The 23,963-nt window shown below is 47.9% G+C and overlaps 1 protein-coding gene across 1 annotated transcript in view; it reads right to left on the minus strand.

The window, feature by feature from the left end:
* Positions 1 to 4,385: 4,385 nt before the first annotated feature.
* LOC147124413 (uncharacterized) overlaps positions 4,386 to 23,963 on the minus strand; it is a 69,387-nt gene continuing 49,809 nt past the window's right edge. The window contains exon 6 of the mRNA XM_085969122.1: positions 4,386 to 6,420. Within this exon, the coding sequence (XP_085825248.1) occupies positions 6,212 to 6,420 (209 nt within the window). The 3' untranslated portion in view covers positions 4,386 to 6,211. The remainder of the gene's footprint in view (positions 6,421 to 23,963) is intronic.

Below are 23,963 nucleotides of genomic sequence, written 5' to 3' on the forward strand. Positions count from 1 at the left end.
CCATCGCCTGCGACAATGGTGGTGCTCATGTTGGAGATGGACTCCTCCATTCTCTGCACATTTGCAGACATCAGGGCTGCAAAAGATGCCAGAGCCTCATACAATTGCTGCTGCCCCTCCAAGATCGCTCTCTTGTAGGGTTCTCAAAATTCCCACATTCCCCAAAGTTATGGATAAAGGGACCCTGCATGGACAAGTTATGAAAAAAAGACAGGGACCCAAAATGGCTTCTGCAACCTCGTGACCAAAAGGAGAGAATTTTAAAGCAAGGCTCTGCAAGCAGGCAGGCACCTTTTTTTTCAAGCCTGGAACGAAACTTAAAATGCATAGACCTGTGAATAGACTCTGTGGGGCCAGACAGTGCAAACACAGAATATGCATTCCATTCACCTTGAAACAGATCAGGTTAGAATGGGCCTCAATCAACGCCATCAGGTTTCTGCATATTTAATCGGTAACAGCTCACAGAAGCCATCAAGTCAGGAAAACCCGATTAAGTTTCATACATAACCAACAGCCAGGACATCGAAACCATTAAAACACAGAGACAACCATTTCAGGAGTCGTTAAAGTAAATGGCTGTAATCAGTTTAAACGAGCCTGCCAAAAGTTAGACAAAGGACTGACCTGATTTGGCGTGCAGATAAGGAATGAAAAATCGGGTATAATTGTAGGCCCATCGGTAATAATCGGACTCTTAGCTCTCTTGCTCTGGCCTCTTATCGTTTGGCTTTTGGCCCACTGCCTCTCGTTCTCGTGCCCTGGCCTCGTGGCGGGCTCTCTTCTCGCTCCCCGCGCCGCTCAACACCAAGGACGCCCATTACTACACCGAGGGCCCAACGCGGGAGGAGAACGAGACCTGAGTTCGAAACCACACAGGACACACAGGCCATAAACGGGCAGACGAGACGAAGAATACGGTAAACCAATAAGGGCAGAGAAGGGCAGCGAAAGACGCGTTGGGGAACAAACGCCTAGTTATAAGCTGGCGTTTTGTGAATAAGTTGGCGTTACATGCATGGACAGTAAAACCCCAATTTAAGAATATGCTGGTATTCGAAGAATGGGTAGCAAAATCTAGACAAACGGCCTAGTTACAAGCTGGCGTTTGTCACATGGATAGTAATAGCCCAGTTGAAGAATAAGCTAGTGTTCGAAGCTTGGGTAGGAAAATCATTAGACGGTAAAGACCGCCAACCGACCCCCGACCACAGCAATACCGTCGGCGACCACCCGAAGGAGGAGAAGGCCCATCGCGACGAAGTGCTCGACGAAGACGTTAACGGAGAAAAAGGGAGGGTGCCTTTGCACAAACAACTTCAGCACCGCGCCCTGAGACCACGTGGCGACGGGATACCCCAAAGGACAGGAAGAGCGGACCTCAAACCCCACCATCTAAAGCAACAGGTTTTGAATTGGTGAGCATGAATTCCTGGCCCCTCATAGCTTAATCTAGTTAGGTATAGGGGGTGGGATAAGGATAAGGAGATTTTTAATGTATTTGTTTCCCTCGATGTGCCGTGTGTTCCCCATTCCCATATAAGTGTATTAACTGTTTTATGCCTGTAACTATACCGGTAATTCTCAGTAGTATTTTGTTTTATTCAGCCTTTTAATAAAATTTGGTTTTCTTGCACCAAACCACTTGTCTACTCGATTTTCTGTATCGCCGCCTGTACCTAAGTCCGGTGTCTAGAACTCAGGGGGTGTGGAGCGATTCGAACTGCTCAGAGATAGTCAGGGGCAGAGCTGACTGGGCACACATGCCAAAAAAAACCCTACACTCTTTCTCGATGGCCCCCGAGGCTCAGTGTCTGCTGCTGTGCTTGTCAACACCATCTGCTCTTGCTCACTTGTGAAGTGTGACACTAATATCTCGCACAGGATCCACCGAGGTGTGCATATCTGCGCTGGTGCTGGGTGTGCTTAGGCCTGCTGACGGTGCACCCTCAGAGGCCCGAGGTTCCTCTGAGGAGTCGTCTTCTTCCTCCAGCTTGACAGTGGGGCGTGGGGGGTCGGGGCACTTGATGGACCTGCGGTGAGTAAAGAGATGATTTAGAAATGTTATATTAAGAATGGGTAACGGTAGCATTATGCACATGATGAAAATTCAATGGCTGCTGACATCAGTCACCATATGAGTGACTGTTTTATGCCATGTGGCTGTATGAGATGTAATTCTGTCACCAGGTTGCTGGGATGCTAGAATGCCCCCCTCTCTCCAGCTCCCACTGCCAGCAGCTTTGCAACTCAAGATATCTCTAGGGCGACCTCCTCTGCTGGAGTCAATTGAGTGAAAATTGGAGGGCTACCTCCAGTTCTCTGCCTCTCCCTATTGTTCTGGGCTCTCTTCTCCTGCAAGGAGGGAAAGAAGAGAACCTTAAGTGAGAATGATGGATTGAGTGTAAGGAATGGATGGGTTACATTTGTAGAGGGTGACATTGCCAAATGGCCTCCTTCTGTGGTGTTACTTGCTATGATTGCATTAGGATGAGGGTGAGTGTCAGCGGTGGTTATTCAGATGGGGATGCGAGTATGTACATAGACAGAGAGGGATGGGTGGACCTGCAAGGTAGGTTGGCGTGAGGAATGATGTGCAGGAGTAGGTTTGTGAAGGCAGAGTGATGGGGTTGGGCTGACAGGCACATCATGATGAGGGTGAGTGTGGCATTGCACTCACCTTTCCTGACCTCATGAGATCATTGAATCTTTTCCTGCACTTGGTCCATGTCCTCCTGACAACATCCTTGCTGCTGACCTCCTCTGCGATCTCCAACCATGCCCTTCTGGTGTCTTTGGGTGGTCTTTTGTGCTTATCGCCAGGGAAGAGGACCTCCCTGCCTGCTCTCGCTGCCTGCACCAGAGCATGGAGGGATGCATCGCTAAATCTTGGTGCAGCCCTCGCCTTTGTGTATCCATGAGCAACACTTTTATCAGTTTTGTTAAAGTAGTCAGAACTCTGCAAATAACTTTGCACACTCCTTCATCAACCGTCCAATGAGATGTGTGCAAGGCTGCTTTAAGTATTGGCGCTGGAAACGAGTCATCGATGATGTAATCAGACCCGCTCCATTTAATTGGGCATGGAAATGCGCATGACTGGTTTAATTGGGGTCATTAAGTAAGAGTCACACTGAACAACGCGCTGCCTTCCTGACCAGCTAGACTACCCGCACACACAAAACCTGACTCCAAGGTAAAGATTCCGGCCCATGTGTCAGTATACAAAGCTCAAATCCTATTTGAGTAAGCATCTAATTATTGTTCTTTGTAGTATTGAGAGATCATTGTCCTCCTACTTGAGAGGGCAAGGTGAATGTTAATTGTAACAAATGCCTTATCACAGAATCACAGAATCCCCACAGTGCAGATAGAGGCCATTTCGGCCCATCGAGCCTGCACCGACACATATCCCACCCTATCCCCGTAACCCCACGTATTTAATCCCCTAACACTAAGGGTCAATTTATCATAGCCAAATCAACCTAACCTGCACATCTTTGGACTGTGGGAGGAAACCGGAGCACCCGGAGGAAACCCACGCAGACACAGGGAGAATGTGCAAACTCCACACAGACAGTCGCCCGAGGCCAGATTTGAACCCGGGTCCCTGGCGCTGTGAGGCAACAGTGCTAACCACTATGCCACCGTGCCACAATTTAAGCCAATATGAAATAAAATTCAACATGATGGCAGGCAATGAGAACATCACTACTTTTTCAACAACACTTGTTTTAGAATGAAAAGTACAACTGCCATGTAGAAGCTGAAATATGAAGGCTGGTGTGTTAAAGCCTTAAAAAGACAACAGTCTGCTTCCTACACCTGCCACTGCTGGCACCCTCCAGTAGTTTGTCCAAGTGGATATTCTTCATACGTGACCCTCGACAGTGATGTTGATAAGCTTAATAAGGTATCACACCCAAGTCTGATCCTGTACTCACCCACTGCCCATATATACACACTTTCCAGCATGTCATTGGATAGTGATCAGGTGAAGGAATTCTGGCTTGATTTCCTTTCCTAGCCTAGAGGCACAGGTCAATTGTAGTGCCCATACTGTTGAGATCGGCTAGTTCGACTCAAACTGGGCATCAATCCTGGAACCTTTTGATTTGTATGGCCTAGTCACATTTTGCTTTTACCAAGCAAGCTGTCAGGGGAGCTGAATAGGTGGTTTGTTCATATTAGGAATTTCTAACATGCAAATAACAAGTTCCTGAACAAAATTCCTTCAATATATAATTTGTACAAAACTTCATTGAAAATGAGGGAGGAATATCTAAAAAGATCTGTTTTAATAATACTATTAGATACACTAAAAAAGATCATGGATAATTCTGTGATCCTGCTCTCGTAGCAGAGAACCAATGCTCGCAGGGAGAGGGTCAGAGATAGAGCTATAACACAGTAGAGCCAGTTCTCCAAACTGTGGTTCCTGCAAGTATGGCTCCCCACTAGGGGTGCAAGATAATGGAATTATCCCTATGGTGTTATAATTTACCAAAATGGGAAAAAAGGCAAAATTACAGCAGATACAAAACTACATGTTGGTAATACTGAAAATATTATTCTATAAATTGCAAGATATTTATGGTAGTATTTTGTGATTCTTGTTTATAAGCTCGCTCACTATATTGGGATATATTTTCCTCTATTCACAAATGTTAGCAAATAAGTTGTGAGTATAAAGTGAGGAAACTCAGTTTATAGTCCTGCTGACCTTTTTGCTTACATTCATGAATGCTGGAAATTCTACCCACTGTTTTTTTAAGATGTTGTATTAAAGCAAGCTTCATATACACAATAGAAGTTACAAGCAGAACTTGCTTAATACTATTACAATACTGTACATGGATACCAGTGGTTACTGCACTGTGTACTAGACAAAGGTTTCCAAGTAGAAAGTGTTGGGGTTATACTTTATTGTTTTGTGTAGGTTTAGATATTCTCTTGCAATTTCTGGTGATATGTAATTATTCTGCTAATTTTTCAAAGCTTCAGTGATACATCAAAAAACTTGAATTTATCCATGGTGACTGAACATCCCAATTAAAAGCAATTACATCTAATGAAAGAATATAGCTTTAGCAATCAATTAAGCCCTAGCTTTTTGATCTAATAGAATGTCGTGACACAGAAAGGTATAACAAATTGCAAAGTCAAACCCTTGAGCTTGTATCTTACTAGCTTTCATTGACAATAAATGATGTGTGATTACAGTAAGCAGCACTGAGGGAGGCAAGCTTGGCAGATTCTTCCTCTAGGCACTGCTACTATGGCTTTGTGCCATATTATACTCCTACCTTTCAAGACTTCATTTAGGATACACTGACTGCTACTGGCCATGAGGCGAACCTGGGCTAAGACATCCACATCTGGGCTGCATCTCACCACTGCAATCTCCTGAAATGCCTGAGCCGCAGAGATCATTTCTGCAATGATTAACAGGATGTGTTATAAATTGTTTTGTTTGATGTTTTCTATAATGACTGCAGTAGTAGAATCTCTCCTACACAAACTCCTTGCACTGATATATTAAGCGAGAGCTTTATCTAAAAAAATTGTTTCGAAACAGATAGGGAAAGCATCACATTTATAATGAATTGCCATACCTCAGGGATTAATACACATAATACACATAGATGCATCTTTCACTTTGGTGTATGTGTCTTTTAAATATAGAATACCTGAAAATAAGTTACAAGTCTGTACAAGGGGTATACATGATGATAGAAGTTACAAGAGTAAAAGCTCAGTCAGTTTGATGAAGTAGAGTCTTGTAGATCAACCAAATATTTACTATTTTATGTAATGTATGCAGATTTTATAAGTAAAATTATAATTTTCAAATGTAGTTTACTTGCTGTTATATAATTGATACATTGAGCCAGCTTTGGCCTAAGGTTTTACTACTTGGTGCCTGAAGGTATACAGCATCATATTGACACATATCAGGATCTGAAGTATTAGAAGTTTTCTTGGCCAGTGATATTTTAGTTTTTTAGTTTTATAATTTGCTCCCCTTTCTCCTTCTTCTTCTGAAGACAGTGACTCTTCATGGTGTATGGTTCTATAGGTGGCAGCCACATCCAGAATCTGGCCCATCTCCATGTCATAGGCACATTTCCAGCCTAGATGTTGGGACAACTGGCTGATTTTTCTCCTCCCTATCCTAGGGATGAGGAGGCAGTTGTGGTGTTTCCACTAATTATAAAGCATTACCAAACGTTGCACAACACTTACCTTTTCCAAGAAATTGTTTAATGATGGAATCTTTAAATTCAATAACCTTCATGTACATTTTGATGTATTCCTCTGTCAACAGGTGAAATGTAAAAAGGTCTGAATTTGGTCTCAACGTGACTGACGTGTCTGGTCCCATAAGAAGTCTCCTTGTTCGATCATATTCATCACAATCTGTAAGCATATAGTTAAATACTGTTTCAAAAAGAGAAGGAAAAGTTTTCACTGTATTGAAAATAGATTTACTCTCTTCAAAGGCTTCAGAATCATCAAAGAACCATCATTTAATGCACAGAGCAATTTTAGAGGCATGGTGCATTTTGTGAATAGGTTTTCTTTATTTAACAGTTGTGGTTTGCAGGGAGATGGAGTTTTAGAAACAGACTTTTTACAAGCACTGTGGAAAGTTTTCAATAACTTGCAGTTCTGTTGTGCTCCTCTTATGCAGAGCGACATCTCAAATCACTTTACAAAGTGAGGGGGGAGAAAGAGAATGATATGGAGATGGGGGAACCAATAGCACATTGAACAGTCGGGACTTAATGAAGCTTTTCATGGCAGTGAGGAAGGTGATAAGGCAGAGCTATTGGGCTAGGAAGTTCCAGAGGACATATGGTGATAATTTATACATTGAATCTACTTTGCAGGCCAGGAACACAAAATATATTTGTATACAGATGATGTAGTACTGTACATATCTGACACTTTGGTATCACTCCTAATTGTTAGGTTTATCTTTGAAATGCTTAGTTGCTTATCTTCAAGAGGACATAGACAGGCTGGTGGAATGGGTGGACACATGGCAGATGAAATTTAATGCAGAAAAGTGTGAAGTCATACATTTTAGTAGGAAGACCAAGGAGATGCAATATAAATTCCAAAGGGGGTGCATGAACAGAGAGACCTGGGGTTATATGTGCACAAATCGTTGAAAGTGGAAGGGCAGGTTGGGAAAGCAGTTAAAAAAGTATATGGGATCCTGGGCTTCATAAATAGAGACATAGAGCTCGAATTTCCAAGCCCCGTGGAGGCGGGTTTGGAGGCGGGAGTGGTGGAAAAATTGCAGAATTGGGGGGCACGAACCCATCCCACCCACAACCCACCTCCATGCCAAAGTCCCAGGAGGCGGGGACCCGACCTGTGCTGGGAGCCACCGCCCCGAGGCGGGAAGGGGATTAGTGCCAATTAACTGCCTGTTAACAGGTAGTTAACAGGCAGTTTTTTGCCTAATCCCTATTTTTAGCCCTGAAGTGTGGGCTTCCCGATGGCTCTGAACCACGCCAAGTTAGCGAGGTGGACCATTGGTCTGAAGGGGTTGGAGGGGTCGAGACGTCCGTTGTGCAGGTGAGTGATGGGTGCATGTGTGCAGAGGTAAGTGTGTGAGGTAAGTGTAAAGTGTTTTAATAAGTTTTACTTACCTTTACTTTCTCCTGTAGGCTTCCTCCCTTCAGTTCTCGGGAGACCCTCAGTTCACCGGCATAGAAAGCAGAATGGCCGCTGAAATGTCAAAATCTGCAGCATTCTGCTTTCTGGTCTGGAGAGATCTCTAACTGAGACTGAGTAGAAGGACTCAAGTTAGAAGACAGATTGTCAGTGTTTGACAGCTTCACAGAGCTGTCAAACGCTGATTTTTATTCTGTCAAAAGCTCTTGACAGATGAAATGTCAATCGCTGACGTCACCAGTAACCAGGTGTCCCTTAATTGGCCTGCTGAGCGGGCTTAACAAGGTCAATCAAGGGAAAATAGCGTGGGTTGGCCACAAGTCGATGGAGGCGGGACTACAACCCAAAAAGTGGGAGTCCCGCCTCCATCATGTCCCCATTGACAAAATCCAGCCCATAGAGTACAAAAGCAAGGGAGTTATGATGAACCTGTATAAAACACTGGTTCAGCCTCAACTGGAGTATTGTGTCCAATTCTAGGCACCACACTATGGGAAGGATGTGAAGGCCTTAGAGAGGGTGCAGAAAAGAATTACAAGAATGGTTCCAGGGATGAGGGGTTTCAGTTACGTGGATAGACTGGAGAAGCTGGTGTTGTTCTCCTTAGAGCAGAGAAGGTTGAGAGGAGATTTGATAGAGGTATTTAAAATCATGAGGGTCTGGACAGAGTAGATAGAGAGAAACTGTTCCCATTGGCGGAAGGATTGAGAACCAGAGGACACAGATTTAAGTTGCTTGGCAGAAGAACCAAAGGTGACATAAGGAAAAACTTTTTTATGCAGTGAGTGGTTAGGATCGGGAATGCACTGCCTGAAAGGGTGGCGGAGGCAGATTCAATCGTGGCTTTCAAAAGGGAGTTGGGCAAGTACCTGAAGGAAAACAAATTTGCAGGGCTACAGGGAAAGGGCAAGGGAGTGGGACTAGCTAAAGTGCTCTTGCATAGAGTCGCCAAATGGCCTCCTTTTGTGCTGTAACCATTCTATGAAAGCAATAATAATTATGCCAAGATAGAGACCATGGGCTTGGGTCCACCACTTCCACATGGACTCCAGAATTCCAATTCAAAAGGAGTTAAATGGGATTTAGGTATTGAGCATAGTTGCCAACTCTCCACATTTTGTGCCGACAGTAAGCAATTCTAATGACCTTTCACAGTTTGCAGCTGGACCCTTTCAGGCCTGAGCCCCTAAAGGTCACCAACCATGAGCATCTCAAGAGCCATTGACTGAGCCATAGACTTCCACCTCCCATGCTGTAGCCACTGGGGGAGAACCATGTAAGAGCACTAGAGTAGGTAAGAGAGCACTTGAGGCAGGCACTAGGGGCTCACTAAGGTGAATATTACAACAACAGCTTACATTTGTATAGTGTCTTTAACATATTAAAACATCCCAAGATGCTTCACAGGAGCATTATCAAACAAAATTTGACACCGAGCCACATAAGGAGATATTAGGGCAGATGACCAAAAGCTTGGTCAAAGAGGTCGGTTTTAAGGAGTGTCTTAAAGGAGGAAGGAGAGGTAGAAAGAGGGAAAGCTTTAGGGAGAGAATTCCACAGCTTAGGGCCTAGGCAACTGAAGGCACAGCCGCTAATAGTTAATTAATAATTAATTAAAATAATTTAAATTGGTGATGCGCAAGAGGCCAGAATTGGAGGAGCCCAGATATCTTGGAGCGTTGTCAGGCTGGTGGAGGTTACAGAGATAGGGAGGGCCATGTAGAGATTTGAAAACAGTTAGGCATTGTATAAGGCTGTAAAATTATAAACTTCTGAAATCTTTGTATGCAGAGAGTGTTCATGTAGTAGGCATTGACCCTGCAATATTAGTTGACATTAATATCAATATTAGTCTTTAGGCAGATGTAGTTTATTTGAGATTGGAAGGACTGGGACAGATTCTGGACATGACTGATAATGCGATGGGGTAGCGGATTGTTCAGCTGAAGTTCTTTTCAATGAACTGCTGCAGAACAACTCTAGCTGCAGCCCCTCCTGCTTCATTGCCATCTTCTATGTCATCAGTGTCCTCTCCTTCATCATGCTGAGGACCCTCCTTCAATGGTGGCTCCATGTGTTGTCCCCAATGCAGAGAAAATTATGTAACATACAGCAAACCACTAGCATATGGGACACTCTCTGTGGGCTGTATTGCAGGGAACTCCCTTACTTGTCTAAACATCTGAATTGTTCTTTGGTGTTTCCAATGGTCTGCTTGATGAGGGCTCTAGTTGACCCATGGATTTGACTGTAGCTGAATTCTGCAGCTAACTAAAAGGGGACATAAGCCTAGCGTGCAGGGGATAACCCTCGTCTCCAAGCAGCCAGCCTTTAACTTGCTGAAGAGCTCTGGTTGCAGGCAGGTGTTGGAGCCCTCCCGCTTCCTCAGCATTTTCTGTGTCATCTTCCTCATCATGTTAAAGGTCCTCGTACAATGGTAATTCCATGTGTTGTCCCCTTTGCAGAGTAAAGCTATGCAGCATACAGCAAACCACTATCATATGGGCCACTTTTTGTGAGCTGTATTGCAGGACACCACCAGAGCTGTCCAGGCATTGGAATCATTGCTTGAAGGGTCCAATGGTCTGCTCGATGAGGACTCTAGTTGAGGCATGAACCTGACAGTTCGGTTGCTGAGTGTGGGTTCCTGAGAGGAGTCATAAGCCAAGTGTACAGGGGATAGTCTTTCACTTGATGTGCAGCAATAAAATGTGGGAGGATGAAGGATTGCTTCAGTATAAAAGCATCATAGCAGTTGCCAGAAAAGCAGGCACAGACCTACATGATGTGCTGCAGGTAATCACCTTGCAATTCTTAAAGTCAATTAGGGTTGCATGAAGGAGCACACAGGGCAACATGGGTGCGATCAATGAGATCCTGGTCTTGGGGAGAGCCTGCAATTTGTACAAACCACGGAGCCCTATCCTGTTGCTTCCAGATGTTCCTGAGAAAGTAATAAAAGTGTTTGCTTTAGAAAACATGGCATCAGTCATCTGCTTAATGCAAGTATGAACTGGAGACTGACTGATGTTACTGATTTCCCCTATGGCAACCTGGAAGAAGTGGCAGGCAAGGAAGTTCAGGGCTACAGAGACTGTGACTGCAACACACAATGTTGTGCCAGCTGTGGTAGCTGGTTGCAGGTCTTGTTGCATGAGGAGACGCAACTGTATGACTGCCTCCCTATAGAAGACTCTTTATGAACTGCACCTCAGAGAAGTGCAGGTATGTTGTCCTGTGCCTATGTTGGGAGGGCAAGGATTCTTGCGAGCACACCTCTATCGATTTGCTCTTTCTGCAGCTGCATCTTTGTTTGCTCCTTCCTCCTCCTGCTCCTCTTCCTCTTGCTGAGTGGAATTGCCAGAACCCACATGAGGAAAAAATGTGTTGCCAGAAGACCTTTAAGAGTTCGAAACATTCTACAGACACTACAAGCACTTTCACCACACAGACTGCAGCGGGCCAAGAAGGCAGCTCACCACCATCTTCTCAAGGGCAATTAGGGTTGGGCAATAAATGCTGGACTTGCCAGCAATGCCCACATCCCAGGAACAAATTTTAAAAAAATCATCTTGTAGTGTAAGCATAATGTCTCCCAAAACTTACTAGCGATTTACCTGACAGCAGCTGAGGATGCCTTTAAATACTGTTGGAAATGGCTGCCTCCAGACTTGTTCTGCTCATGGCTTGTGGGTGGGTTGAAGAACTGCTGGTAGCAACCCGGACAGATGAAAATGGTGTTTGGGGTCTTGACAATGCCATTTGCCCCTGATTTCTAAATATTCATTAGGTCCTCATCCGTTTCCAGTGAGAGCTTTGGTCCCCTAAATTGAGGTCCACTCGAAAATCAGAGCAGGTGGTTCTGTTCCCGTGACTTTGGTCACAGCACTGTTTTTAGGCATAAACAAGATGCTAGAGAGACGAAAAGTGCCCCCATGTTCCAGTTTCAATTTTGACATTTACTTCCTGTCATATTTGCTTCATGTCAGGAAGTCTATGTGTCGGTTCAAATGCCAAAACCACCTTTAAGATGCCTGAAATGGCCCATTTGAATGTAGCATAAATCTGTAATGGCAAAGGAATTGCACTGTATCGCTTCCATGGATTGTGATCATTAAAAAAGCACTGGGTCATTCATGAAAAGGAACATTCACTGAGTTGTAGAATAATATGGTGCAAAAACACTAACTACTAATGTCATCTATTATCAAAATACAGCTTCAGAGCAGTCTGTAGATTGTATATACTATCAGCGCAGTGTACTAGTGGTGAAGGGGTGAATACTGAGCCTAGTAGCAGCCAACTAGTGAGGTTTTGGGCTTCCTGTTGCTGCACAATTTTTACATGCTACTTGTCAGCCCAAACCTGGACGTTATCTAATACAAAAGCAAACTACTGCGGATGCTGGAAATCTGAAATAAAAACAGAAAATGCTGGAAATACTCAGCAGGTCAGGCAGCATCTGTGGAGAGAGAAACAGAGCTAATGGCCCAGAAATTCCATTCGCAGAGGGCTGCGATTTGGAAAAATCTCTGCCTGGACCGGAGAGCTCCCGGGAGGTGCAGAGTTCTGTTGCTGTGCCTCTTCAAACTGCCGGTGTGCAAGGCACGTGTATCCCAGGGGCGCAGGTAGTTCGCAGCATCCCTGGGATCACGTGGGCCATGGGGAGCCAATCAGAGCAGGGAATCTCCATTCATAGATTTGATAGGAAGACCTGTCAAATCTATGAATAGAGATCACCCCAAAACATAAGTAAAACATCAAATAATTTTTTTTTTTAACTCACATTTTTAAAATGACTATAAATTACATAAATCAACTATTTGAAAAAATTTAAATTTTTGAAAAAATAATTAAAGTTTTTAACGGGGCTAAAAATAAACTTACCTTTCTTTAAAGTATTTTAAAATGATAAATCAGTGGATTTTTAAAAAAAAACTTTCTTCATCTCTTAGCCTGGTAAAAGCAGGCCTTGCGCCTAGGAGCTGCTGGCCTTGCGCCTGCTTTTCCAGGCGCAGCTGTTTCAGACTTACCTGGACTGAAGCAACTGTGGAAAAAAACGGAAGTTTCAGCCATACGCGCTGCCTATCCGGCGCAGGCGTTTGACCTGTGAAGCCCTTTCTTCAAAGAACGGAAGTTCCAGTTTCCAGCACGTGCACAGTGCATGCCTAAAACTGGCACTTCTGTTGGCCCTACGGGTGAGTACACAGCGCGTACACACCCGTAGGGAACGGAATTTATGGGCCATAGTTTCAGGTCGATGAACCTTCGTCAGAATTGGAAAAAGCTGGAGATGGAGCAGATTTTTAAGCAAGTGTAGGGGCTGGGAAAGGCGGGAGGGGAGGAAAGAACAAAAGGGAAGGTCTGTGATAGGATGGAAGGCAGGACAGATTAAGAGACAAAAGGGATGATGGTGCAAGGCAAGAGGAGATGGTAATGGGACAAGTTAAGAAACAAAAGATGGCTCTAGATGAAGTGTAAATGGCAATGGTTGAATGATCGACAGCTGCCATGTGAGAGAGAGATAATAAATGGAAAAAAAAAGATAGGAGCAAAGGTTATGGTCTGACATTGTTGAACTCAATGTTGAGTCCAAAAGGCTGTAAAGTGCCTAATCGAAAGATGAGGTGCTGTTCCTCAAGCTTATGTTGAGCTTCATTGGAACAGTGTAAGAGGCCGAGGATGGAGAGGTCAGAGTGGGAGTGGAGCGGAGAATTAAAGTGACAGGCGACAAGAAGCTCGGGAGAGGTTATCTAATTTGTTCTGCATGCTGGCACGGGATACTTCATAATTGGAATGTTTGTGAATGGAGCTGAACACTGGAATTAACAGTGAACAGCTCCACCCCTGGCCTTATGGAGAAGGGAAGGTCATTGATGAAGCAACGAAAGATGTTTGGGCCAAGGACACTACCCTGAGGAATCCCATGCAGCATTGTTTTGGAGCTGCTATTATTGCCCTCTGAAACCATAACGATCTTACTGCATGTCAGATATGATTCCAGCCACTGGAGGGTTTTCCCTTTGAACCTCATTGACCTCAGTTTTGCTAGGCTCCTTGGCACCATGCTAGTTTGAATGCTGATGTTGAGGGCAGCTACTTTCACTTCTCTGGCATTCAACTCTAAATCATTATTCATCCAAATCCACATGGAGAATTCACATGGAGAAACACTAATAAAATCCTGAAATCCAAAGCAATAAAAAGGAATTAAATTTACTCAGTCAACAACAACTTGTATTTATATAGCGCCTTTAACGTAGTAAAACATCCCAAGGTGCTTCACAGGAGTATTATAAGACAAAACATTTGACACCAAGCCACATAAGGAGAAATTAGGGCAGATGACCAAAAGCTTGGTCAAAGAGGTAGGTTTTAAGGAGCGTCTTAAAGGAGGAAAGAGAGATAGAGAGGCGGAGAGGATTAGGCAGGGAATTGCAGAGCTTAGGGCCTAGGCAACAGTCGCAGATGGCCTAGTAATAGGACTTTATTCAGAGCTGTTTTTCAGTTGTTGTATGTTGTTTTTTTTTGAGTTGTCAGATTTTTTAAGCAGTTCATCAGCTTTTCAATATTTTGTAGGTTAGCATGTATGATTAAGGAATTTATATCTCAAATAAATCTATTTTCCTAAAATTAATTGGTCTTATAGACCATTTAGCTAGAGGGCTAAGTGAGATAGAAGAGGACATCCCAAAATGCTTCACAGATAATAAATAATTTTTGAAGTGTATTCATTGTTGTTTTATATGCAATAACTGCAGCCAATTTGTGCACAGCAAGGTTCAAGAAACACTGATCAGATGAATGATCAGTTTTGGTGGTGTTTATTGACAGATGAATGTTGGCCAATACACTTCGGAAATGCCATGCTCTTCTTTGAAAAAGTGCCGTGGGATCTTTTACGTCCATCTGTACAGATAGATAGAGCCAACGTTCTCTATAAGCAGCCCGGAGCCGGCTTTTTCAATGTAGAGTTTCAGGCATCCATGAATGGGCCGTGCAGCCGCTTAAATGGGCTGCGCACCCAAAAAAAGAGGAAATATTGAATGGGGCTCCAATTTAATGTCTCATCAGGACAACTGCACTTCCGACAATGCAGCACGCCGTCAATATTGCACTGAAGTATCAGCCTGGATTATATTCGTTTTTTTAAATTCGTTTATGGGATGTGGGCGTCGCTGGCAAGGCCAACATTAATTGCACATCCCTAATTGCCCTTGAGAAGTTGGTGATGAGCCGCCTTCTTGAACCGTGTGGTGAAGGCACTCCCACAGTGCTGTTAGGGAGGGAGTGCCAGGATTTTGACCCAGCGACGATGAAGGATCGGCGATATACTTCTAAGTCAGGATGGTGCGTGACTTGGAGGGGAACTTGGAGATGGTGGAGTTCCCATGCACTTGCTGCCCTTGTCCTTCTAGGTGGAAGAGGTCGCGGGTTTGGGAGGTGCTGCCGAAGAACCTTGGCGAGTTGCTGCAGTGCATCTTGTAGATGGTACACACTGCAGCCACGGTGCGCCGGTGGTGGAGGGAGTGAATGTTTAAGGTGGTGGATGGGGTGGCAAACAAGCGGGCTGCTTTGTCCTGGATGGTGTCAAGCTTCTTGAGTGTTGTTGGAGCGGCACTCATCCAGGCAAGTGGAGAGTATTCCATCACACTCCTTACTTGTGCCTTGTAGATGGTGGAAAGGCTTTGTCTCTCTCTCCTGCAGCAGCTGGTGCTGCTCCACCTGGCCTCATGTCCTCCTCCCATTCTTTGTCCAGACTAAGGGGACCCCTAGTAAGATGCCCATGACCAAGGACTCACTTTCTCCTGGTGACTCCTAATAAGGTGTCCAAAAAGGTCGAGTAGCACAGCACTCACTCTCTTTTTAGGTGAAGTCCTCAGAGAATTTACAGAATAAATGTCGCTCGAGTGTTGAAGTCTTGGCAAAGTGTCCTAGAAAGTCTCCTGATGTGTTTCAGAGGTCCTTTTCACACCTCCAGCAGCAAGTGAACATGAAATGGTGAATATACTTTTAAGTAGTGCATGAAATCGACATCAATGCCGTGTTTGCCCCCAAACAGCTGGTCGCTGTTAGGAGAGGGCATTGGGACAAGCGCTGGCCACCAAAATGCTGCACAGCCTCTTTAATGAGCACTAGCAGGCAATCAGCCCCTTAACGAGCCCCCAGGCAGCTGTTCCCAGCGCAGGGTTAAACTTCTGTACCAAGATGGTGTTTTGAGCTAAACGCGGGCTAAACTGGCATTTCAGCTCAAGACCCCTTTGGAGGATCATTAGCAGATGAACGCACGACTGAAAATCGCCCCTTAAAAGCCTTGCATGCCTTTACTGTCCACATTAACTTTGGCTCCAATATTTTGTGTTCGGGAAACCAGGAAGAACGGGTTTGCCTCGGGCCCTGCTGAATTTGCACCAGGCCGCAGCTGGGGAGCGGAGAAAAGGGAGGGAGGGATCGTAAAAGCCGGGGCGGGGGGAGGCCGGAGGTCGGAGGCCGCTGTCCAGCGGGTGGGGAAATCGGAAGGGTGTGGGGGTGGAGACCGGAAGGGTCAGAGGGGAGGTCGGAATGGTCTGGGGGATCAGAGGCCACAGAGGAGGGAGGGAGGGATCGGAAAGACCGGGAGGGGGGTGTAGTGGGAGATCGGAAAGGCCGGGTCGGTGCGAGATCGTGGCTCGGGCGGACATTGGATCGCAGGGGGGAGGGAACGGCCAATTGTGGAAGCAGGTTAGCTGGTTGGGCCGGGTGGAAGTGCTCCTGCTGGTCCACAAGCAGCGCTGGAAAGGCACATACCTGCTGGATCCAGCAGTCCTCGCCTTCCTTTCAGCTGCTGGGTTTACCTCCATTTAAAGTGGGAGTAAAATCTTCGGCACGCAGCCTCATTAAAATATTTAAATGAGCGACCCGCCTCCTGGGAGTGGGTTGGTTGCCTGCCCCCATCCCGCCTCTGTTGAAACCGGGTGGGCGGGTTTGAGGCGGGTTGGGTTTGGGATTTTTAACATCCCGCCCGACCTAAACCGACCCATTTTTGGGAGTTAAAACTCCCTTTTATTTCCTTTGTCATGATTTTTGAGTCACGCTTTATGTCAATGTTTACAATGGGACAACTCGATGTCAACATCTGCATTATTGCAGGCCTACCTACACTAAGTGGCACTATTCCACCTCCCAGTCACACCTCCTCGCTCCTCTACCACTGCTATGCTTTTTCTAAAAACTTAAAATGGCCTCATAGCAACAGACATTTTAATGGCCTCAGTTTTAATCAATAATGCCCCTTTCTTTTGTCAATTAATAGCTACTTGAAATGTCCTGGTTCTCTAACTCCATTCTTCCCACCCGCTGTCATAGAAACATAGAAACATAGAAGATAGGAGCAGGAGAAGGCCATTCGGCCCCTTGAGCCTGCTCCGCCATTCAATAAGATCATGGCTGATCATCCAAATTCGGTACCCTGTCCCTGCCTTCTCCCCATATCCCTTGATCCCTTTAGCCTTAAGAAATATATCCAACTCCTTCTTGAATATATTTAATGAACTGGCCTCCACCGCCCTCTGTGGCAGAGAATTCCACAGGTTCACCACTCTCTGGGTGAAGAAATTCCTCCTCATCTCAGTCCTAAATGGCTTACCCCTTATCCTTAGACTATGACCCCTGGTTCTGTACTCCCCGACCATTGGCAACATCCTTCCTGCATCTAGTCTGTCCAGGCCTGACAGAATTTTATAGGTTTCGATGAGATCCCCTTTCAATCTTCTAAACTCCAGTGAGTATAAGCCCAATCGACACAATCTCTCCTCATACGTCATTCCTGCCATCCCAGGTATCAACCTGGTGAATCTTCGCTGCACTCCTTCCATGGCAAGAACATCCTTCTTCAGATCCTTCCCGTCGGCTGTGTTCAGGTCCTATCAAGCTTGCTTGGCTCCTGCAGCTCCCTGCCTGTTCCCCACCATTTGTTTTTCACTCTCTGCCTTACTCCTGTACCATTTGTTCCCATTTGGGGAACCCTGTCCTGCCACTTCAAAAGGCAGTTCCTAGTTAGAGCCAGGAATGGGCTCTAGAAATAGAGGCAGGAATTACTCAGCAGCTGCTTTCTCTACAAAACACACAGAGGGAAAAAATCAGTGTGGTTTTGGAAATGTTAAGTTGAGGAACAATGTTGAGGATAACTGTTGGAAGGGTGAGTGGGTGAAGAACAAATAGACGTAGCTCAATGACATTGTCATTAAACCCGCTGACAAGGGTGGCACTGTTGTTGTTTGGCGAACTGACCTCTACCTAGCGGAAGCTGAATGCCAACTCTCCGACACCTCCTCCTACCTCCACCTTGACCATGGCCCCACTACCGAACAACAAACTACCATTTCCAAGACTGTCACTGACCTCATCTCCTCTGGAGATCTTCCCCCCGCGGCCACCAACCTCATAGTTCCCCAACCCCGCACAGCCCGCTTCTACCTCCTTCCCAAGATCCACAAACAGGACTGCCCTGGTAGACCCATCGTTTCAGCCTGTTCTTGCCCCACGGAACTTATCTCTTCCTATCTCAACTCTATCTTTTCTCCCCTTGTCCAGTCTCTTCCCACCTACATCCGCGACTCTTCGAACGCCCTCCGCCACTTTTAACAGTTTCCAGTTTCCTGGCCCCAACCTCTTCCTTTCACCATGGACGTACAATCCCTCTACACCTCCATCCCCCACCAGGATGGCCTGAGGGCGCTCCGCTTCTTCCTTGAACAGAGGCCCGACCAGTCCCCATCCACCACAATCCTCCTCCGCCTGGCTGAACTTGTTCTCACATTGAACAACTTCTCCTTTAACTCCACTCATTTCCTCCAAATCGAAGGTGTTGCTATGGGTACCCGTATGGGTCCTAGCTATGCCTGCCTTTTCGTGGGATATGTGGAACACTCTTTGTTCCAGTCCTACTCAGGTCCCCTCCCTCACCTCTTTTTCCAATACATTGATGACTGTATCGGTGCCGTTTCCTGCTCTCGCCCCGAACTAGACAATTTCATTCACTTTGCCTCCAATTTCCACCCTTCCCTCACCTTCACATGGTCCATCTCGGACTCTTCCCTTCCCTTCCTCGACTTCTCCGCCTCCATCTCTGGGGATAGGTTATCGACCAATATTCACGACAAGCCCACTGACTCCCACAGCTACCTGGACTACACTTCCTCCCACCCCGCCTCCTGTAAGGACTCTATTCCATTCTCCCAGTTTCTCCGTCTCCGCCGTATCTGCTCCGACGATGCCACCTTCCACACCAGTGCTTCAGACATGTCTTCCTTTTTCCTCAACCGAGGATTCCCCTCTACCGTGGTTGACACGGCCCTCGACTGTGTCCGTTCTATCTCCCGCACTTCTGCCCTCACCCCTGCCCCTCCCTCCCGGAACCACGATAGGGTTCCCCTTGTCCTCACCTTTCACCCCACCAGCCTCCACATTCAACGGATCATCCTCCGCCATTTCCGCTACCTCTAAAGTGATCCCACCACCAAATGCATCTTCCCCTCCCCTTTCAGCATTCCGTAGGGACCGCTCCCTCCGAGACACCCTAGTCCACTCCTCTATCACCCCCAACAGCCCTTCCCCTTTGCCTGGCACCTTCCCGTGCAAGCGCATGAGATGTAACACCTGCCTCTGTACCTCCCCCCTTCCCACTGTCCAGGGCCCCAAACACCTCTTCCAGGTGAAACAGCGATTTACTTGTACCTCTTGCAATCTAATATACTGTATTCGCTGCTCACGATGCGGTCTCCTCTACATTGGGGAGACCAAACGCAGATTGGGTGACCGCTTTGCGGAACACCTCCGTTCAGTCTGTAAGGGTGACCCCGAGCTTCCGGTCGCTTGTCATTTTAATTCACCGCTCCATTCCCACTCGGACCTAACTGTCCTTGGCCTCTTGCATTGTTCCACGGAAGCTCAACGTAAACTCGAGGAACAGCACCTCATCTTCCGATTAGGCACTTTATAGCCTTCCAGACTCAATATCGAGTTCAACAATTTCAGATCATAACCTCGGCCCCTATTACATTTTTACTTATTTTTTTTCCACCCCTTTGTTTTGGGTTTTCCCTCCGCCACCCCTTTCCTTTTTTTTCTCTCTCCCACATGGCAGCTGTCTCTCTTTCTGCCAGTACACTTCACACCTAATCTGAGCCATCTTTTGTCCCCACTTGTCCTATTACCATCTCATCTGGTTTTGAATACCTCTTATTGGCCTAGAAATTCGGGTCGGGGGCTTCCCGCGGGTGCAAGCCCCCGACCTGCACTTAGCTTGCGTGCCGGCAGTTGAGCTGTAGGGCCCCTGTGGAATTCTGCTCCGGGGCCTGGCCCAGCTGCCGGCGCGCTGTGATTGCGTGTCCCAGGGGCGTAGTTAGTGCGATGCGTCCCCTGGGATCACGTGAGCCATGGGCAGCCAATCGGAGGAGGGAAAAGCCCATTCATAAGATTGACAGGAAGACCTGTCAAAACTTATGAATACTACGGCCCCAAAATAGCAGTAAACCTTCAAATAATTTTTTTTTTAAATCACATTTTTAAAAATAAACTATAAATTACATTAAATAACTATTTTAAACAATAATTTAAATTTTTGAAAAAAATAATTTTGTATTCTAACAGGGCTAAAAATAAACTTACCTTGCTTTAAAGTATTTAAAAATAATAAACCTGTGGAAAAAATGTTTTAATTTTAATTAATTCACCACTTACCTTGTAAAAAGCAGGCCTTACGCCTGCTTTTTACATTTCTAAATACTGCAGGCTTACGATCCCAGGAAAACCTGCAAAAAAAGTGTAAGTTCGATGCGCACGCGCAGCCTCTCCTGCGCGCGCGTTCGACCTCTGAACCCCTTCGTTCAGGAGAAAACCGGCACTTCCATTCGGCCTACGGGTGAGTACCCTGTGCGTACTCACCCGTGGAGACCCGAATTTCTGGGCCATTGAATGTCTCTTTACTTCTTTTGTTCTATCGCAGCCCTGCCTTCGATCTATTTCATTTCCTTTCCAGTTTTGAAAAAGGGTTCACCCCAAACGTCGACTCTAATTTCTCTCCACGGATGTTGCTTGGCCTGCTGAGTTTTTCCAGCATTTTCTGTTGTTATTTTAGCTCAATGGGCATATGCGAAGGGTCAGCTTGAAGGGATGAGCACAGGAGGATGATTCTGGTCGGAGCAAGTGTAAGGATTCAATACAAAAGCAAAATACTGCAGATGATGGAAATTCTTAACAAAAACAGAAAATACTGGAAAACACTCAGCAGCCTCTCTTTCCCCCCAACCCCCCAGTGATCGCGGCCTTTCTCCCCCCGCCCCCGATCGGCCTCTCTTCCATCCCCGCCCCTCCTGATCGTGGCCTCACTTCCCCGCACCCCCCGATCGCGGCCTCTCTCCCCACACCCACCCGATTGTGACCTCTCTTCCATCCCCGCCCCCCGATCGCAACCTCTCCCCCCACACCCACCCGATCGTGACCTCTCCCCCCACACCCACCCGATCATGACCTCTCTTCCATCCCCGCCCCTCCTGATCGTGACCTCTCCCCCCACACCCACCTGATCGGACTCTCTTCCCACCCCTCCACCCCCGATTGACCTCTCTTCCCCGCCCCCCACACCCCCCCGATCATGACCTCTCTTCCCCCCACCCCTCCTGATCATGGCCTCTCTTTCCCCCCCGCCACGCGATCGCGACCTCTCTTCCCCCCCACCCCTCCTGATCGCGGCCTCTCTTCCCCACCCCCCGATCGCGACCTCTCCCCCCACATCCCCCCGATCGTGACTTCTCTTCCCCCCACCCCTCCTGATCGCGGCCTCTCTTCCCCCCCCCCCTCCGCGATCGCGACCTCTCTTCCCCCCGCCGATCGCGGCCTCTTTCCCCCCCACCCACCTGATCGGGCTCTCTTCCCACCCCCCCACCCCTGATCCTTTCTCCCCCCACCCGATCGTGGCCACTCACCCCCCACTCTCTTGATCGCGGCCTCTCTACCCCCTTCCTGATCGCGGCCTCTCTCCCCCCCACTCCTGATCGTGGCCTCTCTTCCACCCCCTCCTGATCGCGGCCTCTCTCCCCCCCCTCCTGATCGCGGCCTCTCTCCCCCCCCCTCCTGATCGCGGCCTCTCTCCTGCCCCCGTCCTGATCGCGGCCTCTCTCCGCCCCCTTCTGATTGCGGCCTCTCTCCCCTCCCCCTGATTGCAGCCTCCCTCCCTCCTTCCTGATCGCGGCCTCTCTCCCCCCTTCCTGATCGCGGCCTCTCTCCCCCCCCACTCCTGATCGCGGCCTCCCTCCCCCCTTCCTGATCGCGGCCTCTCTCCCCCCCCACTCCTGATCGTGGCCTCTCTCCCCCCCTCCTGATCGCGGCCTCTTCCCCCCCCCCGCTCCTGATCGTGGCCTCTCTCCCCCCCCCCCGACTCCTGATCGTGGCATCTCTCCCCCCCCGACTCCTGATCGTGGCCTCTCTCCCCCCCCTCCTGATCGCGGCCTCTCTCCACCCCCCCCGATCGTGGCCTCTCTCCACGCCCCCCCCCGATCGCGGCCTCTCTCCCCCCCCAGCTGATTGCGGCCTCTCTCCCCTCCCCCCCGATCGCGGCCTCTCTCCCCCCCCCCCCCGATAGTGGCCTCTCTTCCCCCCCCCCGATCGCGGCCTCTCTCCCCCCCCCCCCCTGACCGCGGCCTCTCTTCCCAGCCCCTCCCCTGATCGCGGCCTCTCTTCCCAGCCCCTCCCCTGATCGCGGCCTCTCTTCCCCCCTCCCCATCGCGGCCACTCTTCCCCCCCCCATCGTGGCCTCTCTTCCCCCCCCCCCCATCGTGGCCGCTCTTCCCCCCCTGCCCCACTCCTGATCGCCACCACTCTCTCACCCCACCGGTCGCAGCCACTCTCCCCCCCCCCACCCCCCTGGTCACAGCCTCTCTTCCCCCCCTCCTGATCGCGGCCTCTCTCCCCCCCTCCTGATTGCGGCCCCTCTTTCCCCCTCCCGCACTCCTGATCGCGGCCTCTCTCCCCCGCCCCACTCCTGATCGCGGCCTCCCTTCCCCACTCCTGATCACAGTCTCTCCCCCCCCTCACTCCTGATCGCGGCCTCTCTCCCCCCTCTCCCCACTCCTGATCACAGCCTCTCCCCCCCTCCACCCACTCCTGATCGCGGCCTCTCTTCCCCGCCCCCCCCACTCCTGATTGCTGCCCCATCACCAGGCACACCAACCTAATGCTGCACAGGACACAGGGCATCAGCAGCTGACCACATTGCTGCCCGGGAGGACAGGGATGGCCTCACCATGGCCAGATTTACTTCACTTGATGCTGTACACCCTGGCTGCCACATATGCACCAGGTTGGCACCACCCCACACCAACACCATAAAGCATCCCTACAATGCCCAAGCCATTCCTTTCACACTCATCAGCTTTGTGGCGGGTACCCTATGTCTCACCATTCACTGCAACTCACTAAGCCACTTCCAAAGGTGCATACAAATCTGTCCAAGAAAACAAAGTGTTGAAAATAAAGATTTCAATGTCTGATAGCACATTAACAGAAAGTGCCAACCCTTGTGTGTTGTTAGTTGGTATGATTGGATTAAGATGAGGGTGAGTGTGAGGGGCGGTTAGTGAGCTGGGGAAGTGATAATGTAGATAGAGAGGGATGGGTGGAAGTGCAAGGTAAGTTGGTGTAAAGATGTGCTGGAGTAGGGTAGGGAAGGCAGAGTGATGGGGATGTAATGAGTGGCACAGCAGGATGAGGTTGTGTGTGGCTTTGCAGTAATGTTTCGTGATCTACTGAGATCATTGAAAGGTTTGCGCCACTGCAGCCTGGTTCTCCTGACGACATCCCTGCTTGTGCCCTCCTGTGCAATGTGCAACCAGGCTGCGTTGATCTCCTGGGGAGGTCTCTTCTGCCCATTGGAAGGGAAGAAAACCTCCCTGCGTGCTATGACTCCCTCCATAAGCATATGGAGGTAGTCATGGGATAGCCTGGGTGCAGCCGTGCACCTCTGTGCAGTGCTTGTCAGTGTTTGCAGCACCTCAATGCTGTAGAACACAGAGCACAAATGTCAAAGTAAATTTGCCCCATTAGCGTTGTGGCTATTTTCAGCAGCCATTAACTCCATTTGCTGGTGACACTGGCAACTTTGCTGGCGAACACGAATTTCTCCCCATTATTTCAGTGCTGAAACTGATGCTCATTGGCTTAACGCTCAACAGGTGGCTTGCCTAATTCACAGTAATGATTGCCACAGGCTTTTTACACTACTTAAAAGGGAGGTGCAT

This window comes from Somniosus microcephalus, chromosome 1 (genome assembly GCF_052327205.1).
Source record: "Somniosus microcephalus isolate GS21.2 chromosome 1, FLI_Smic_1.0, whole genome shotgun sequence".
Classification (NCBI taxonomy): Eukaryota; Metazoa; Chordata; class Chondrichthyes; order Squaliformes; family Somniosidae; genus Somniosus; species Somniosus microcephalus.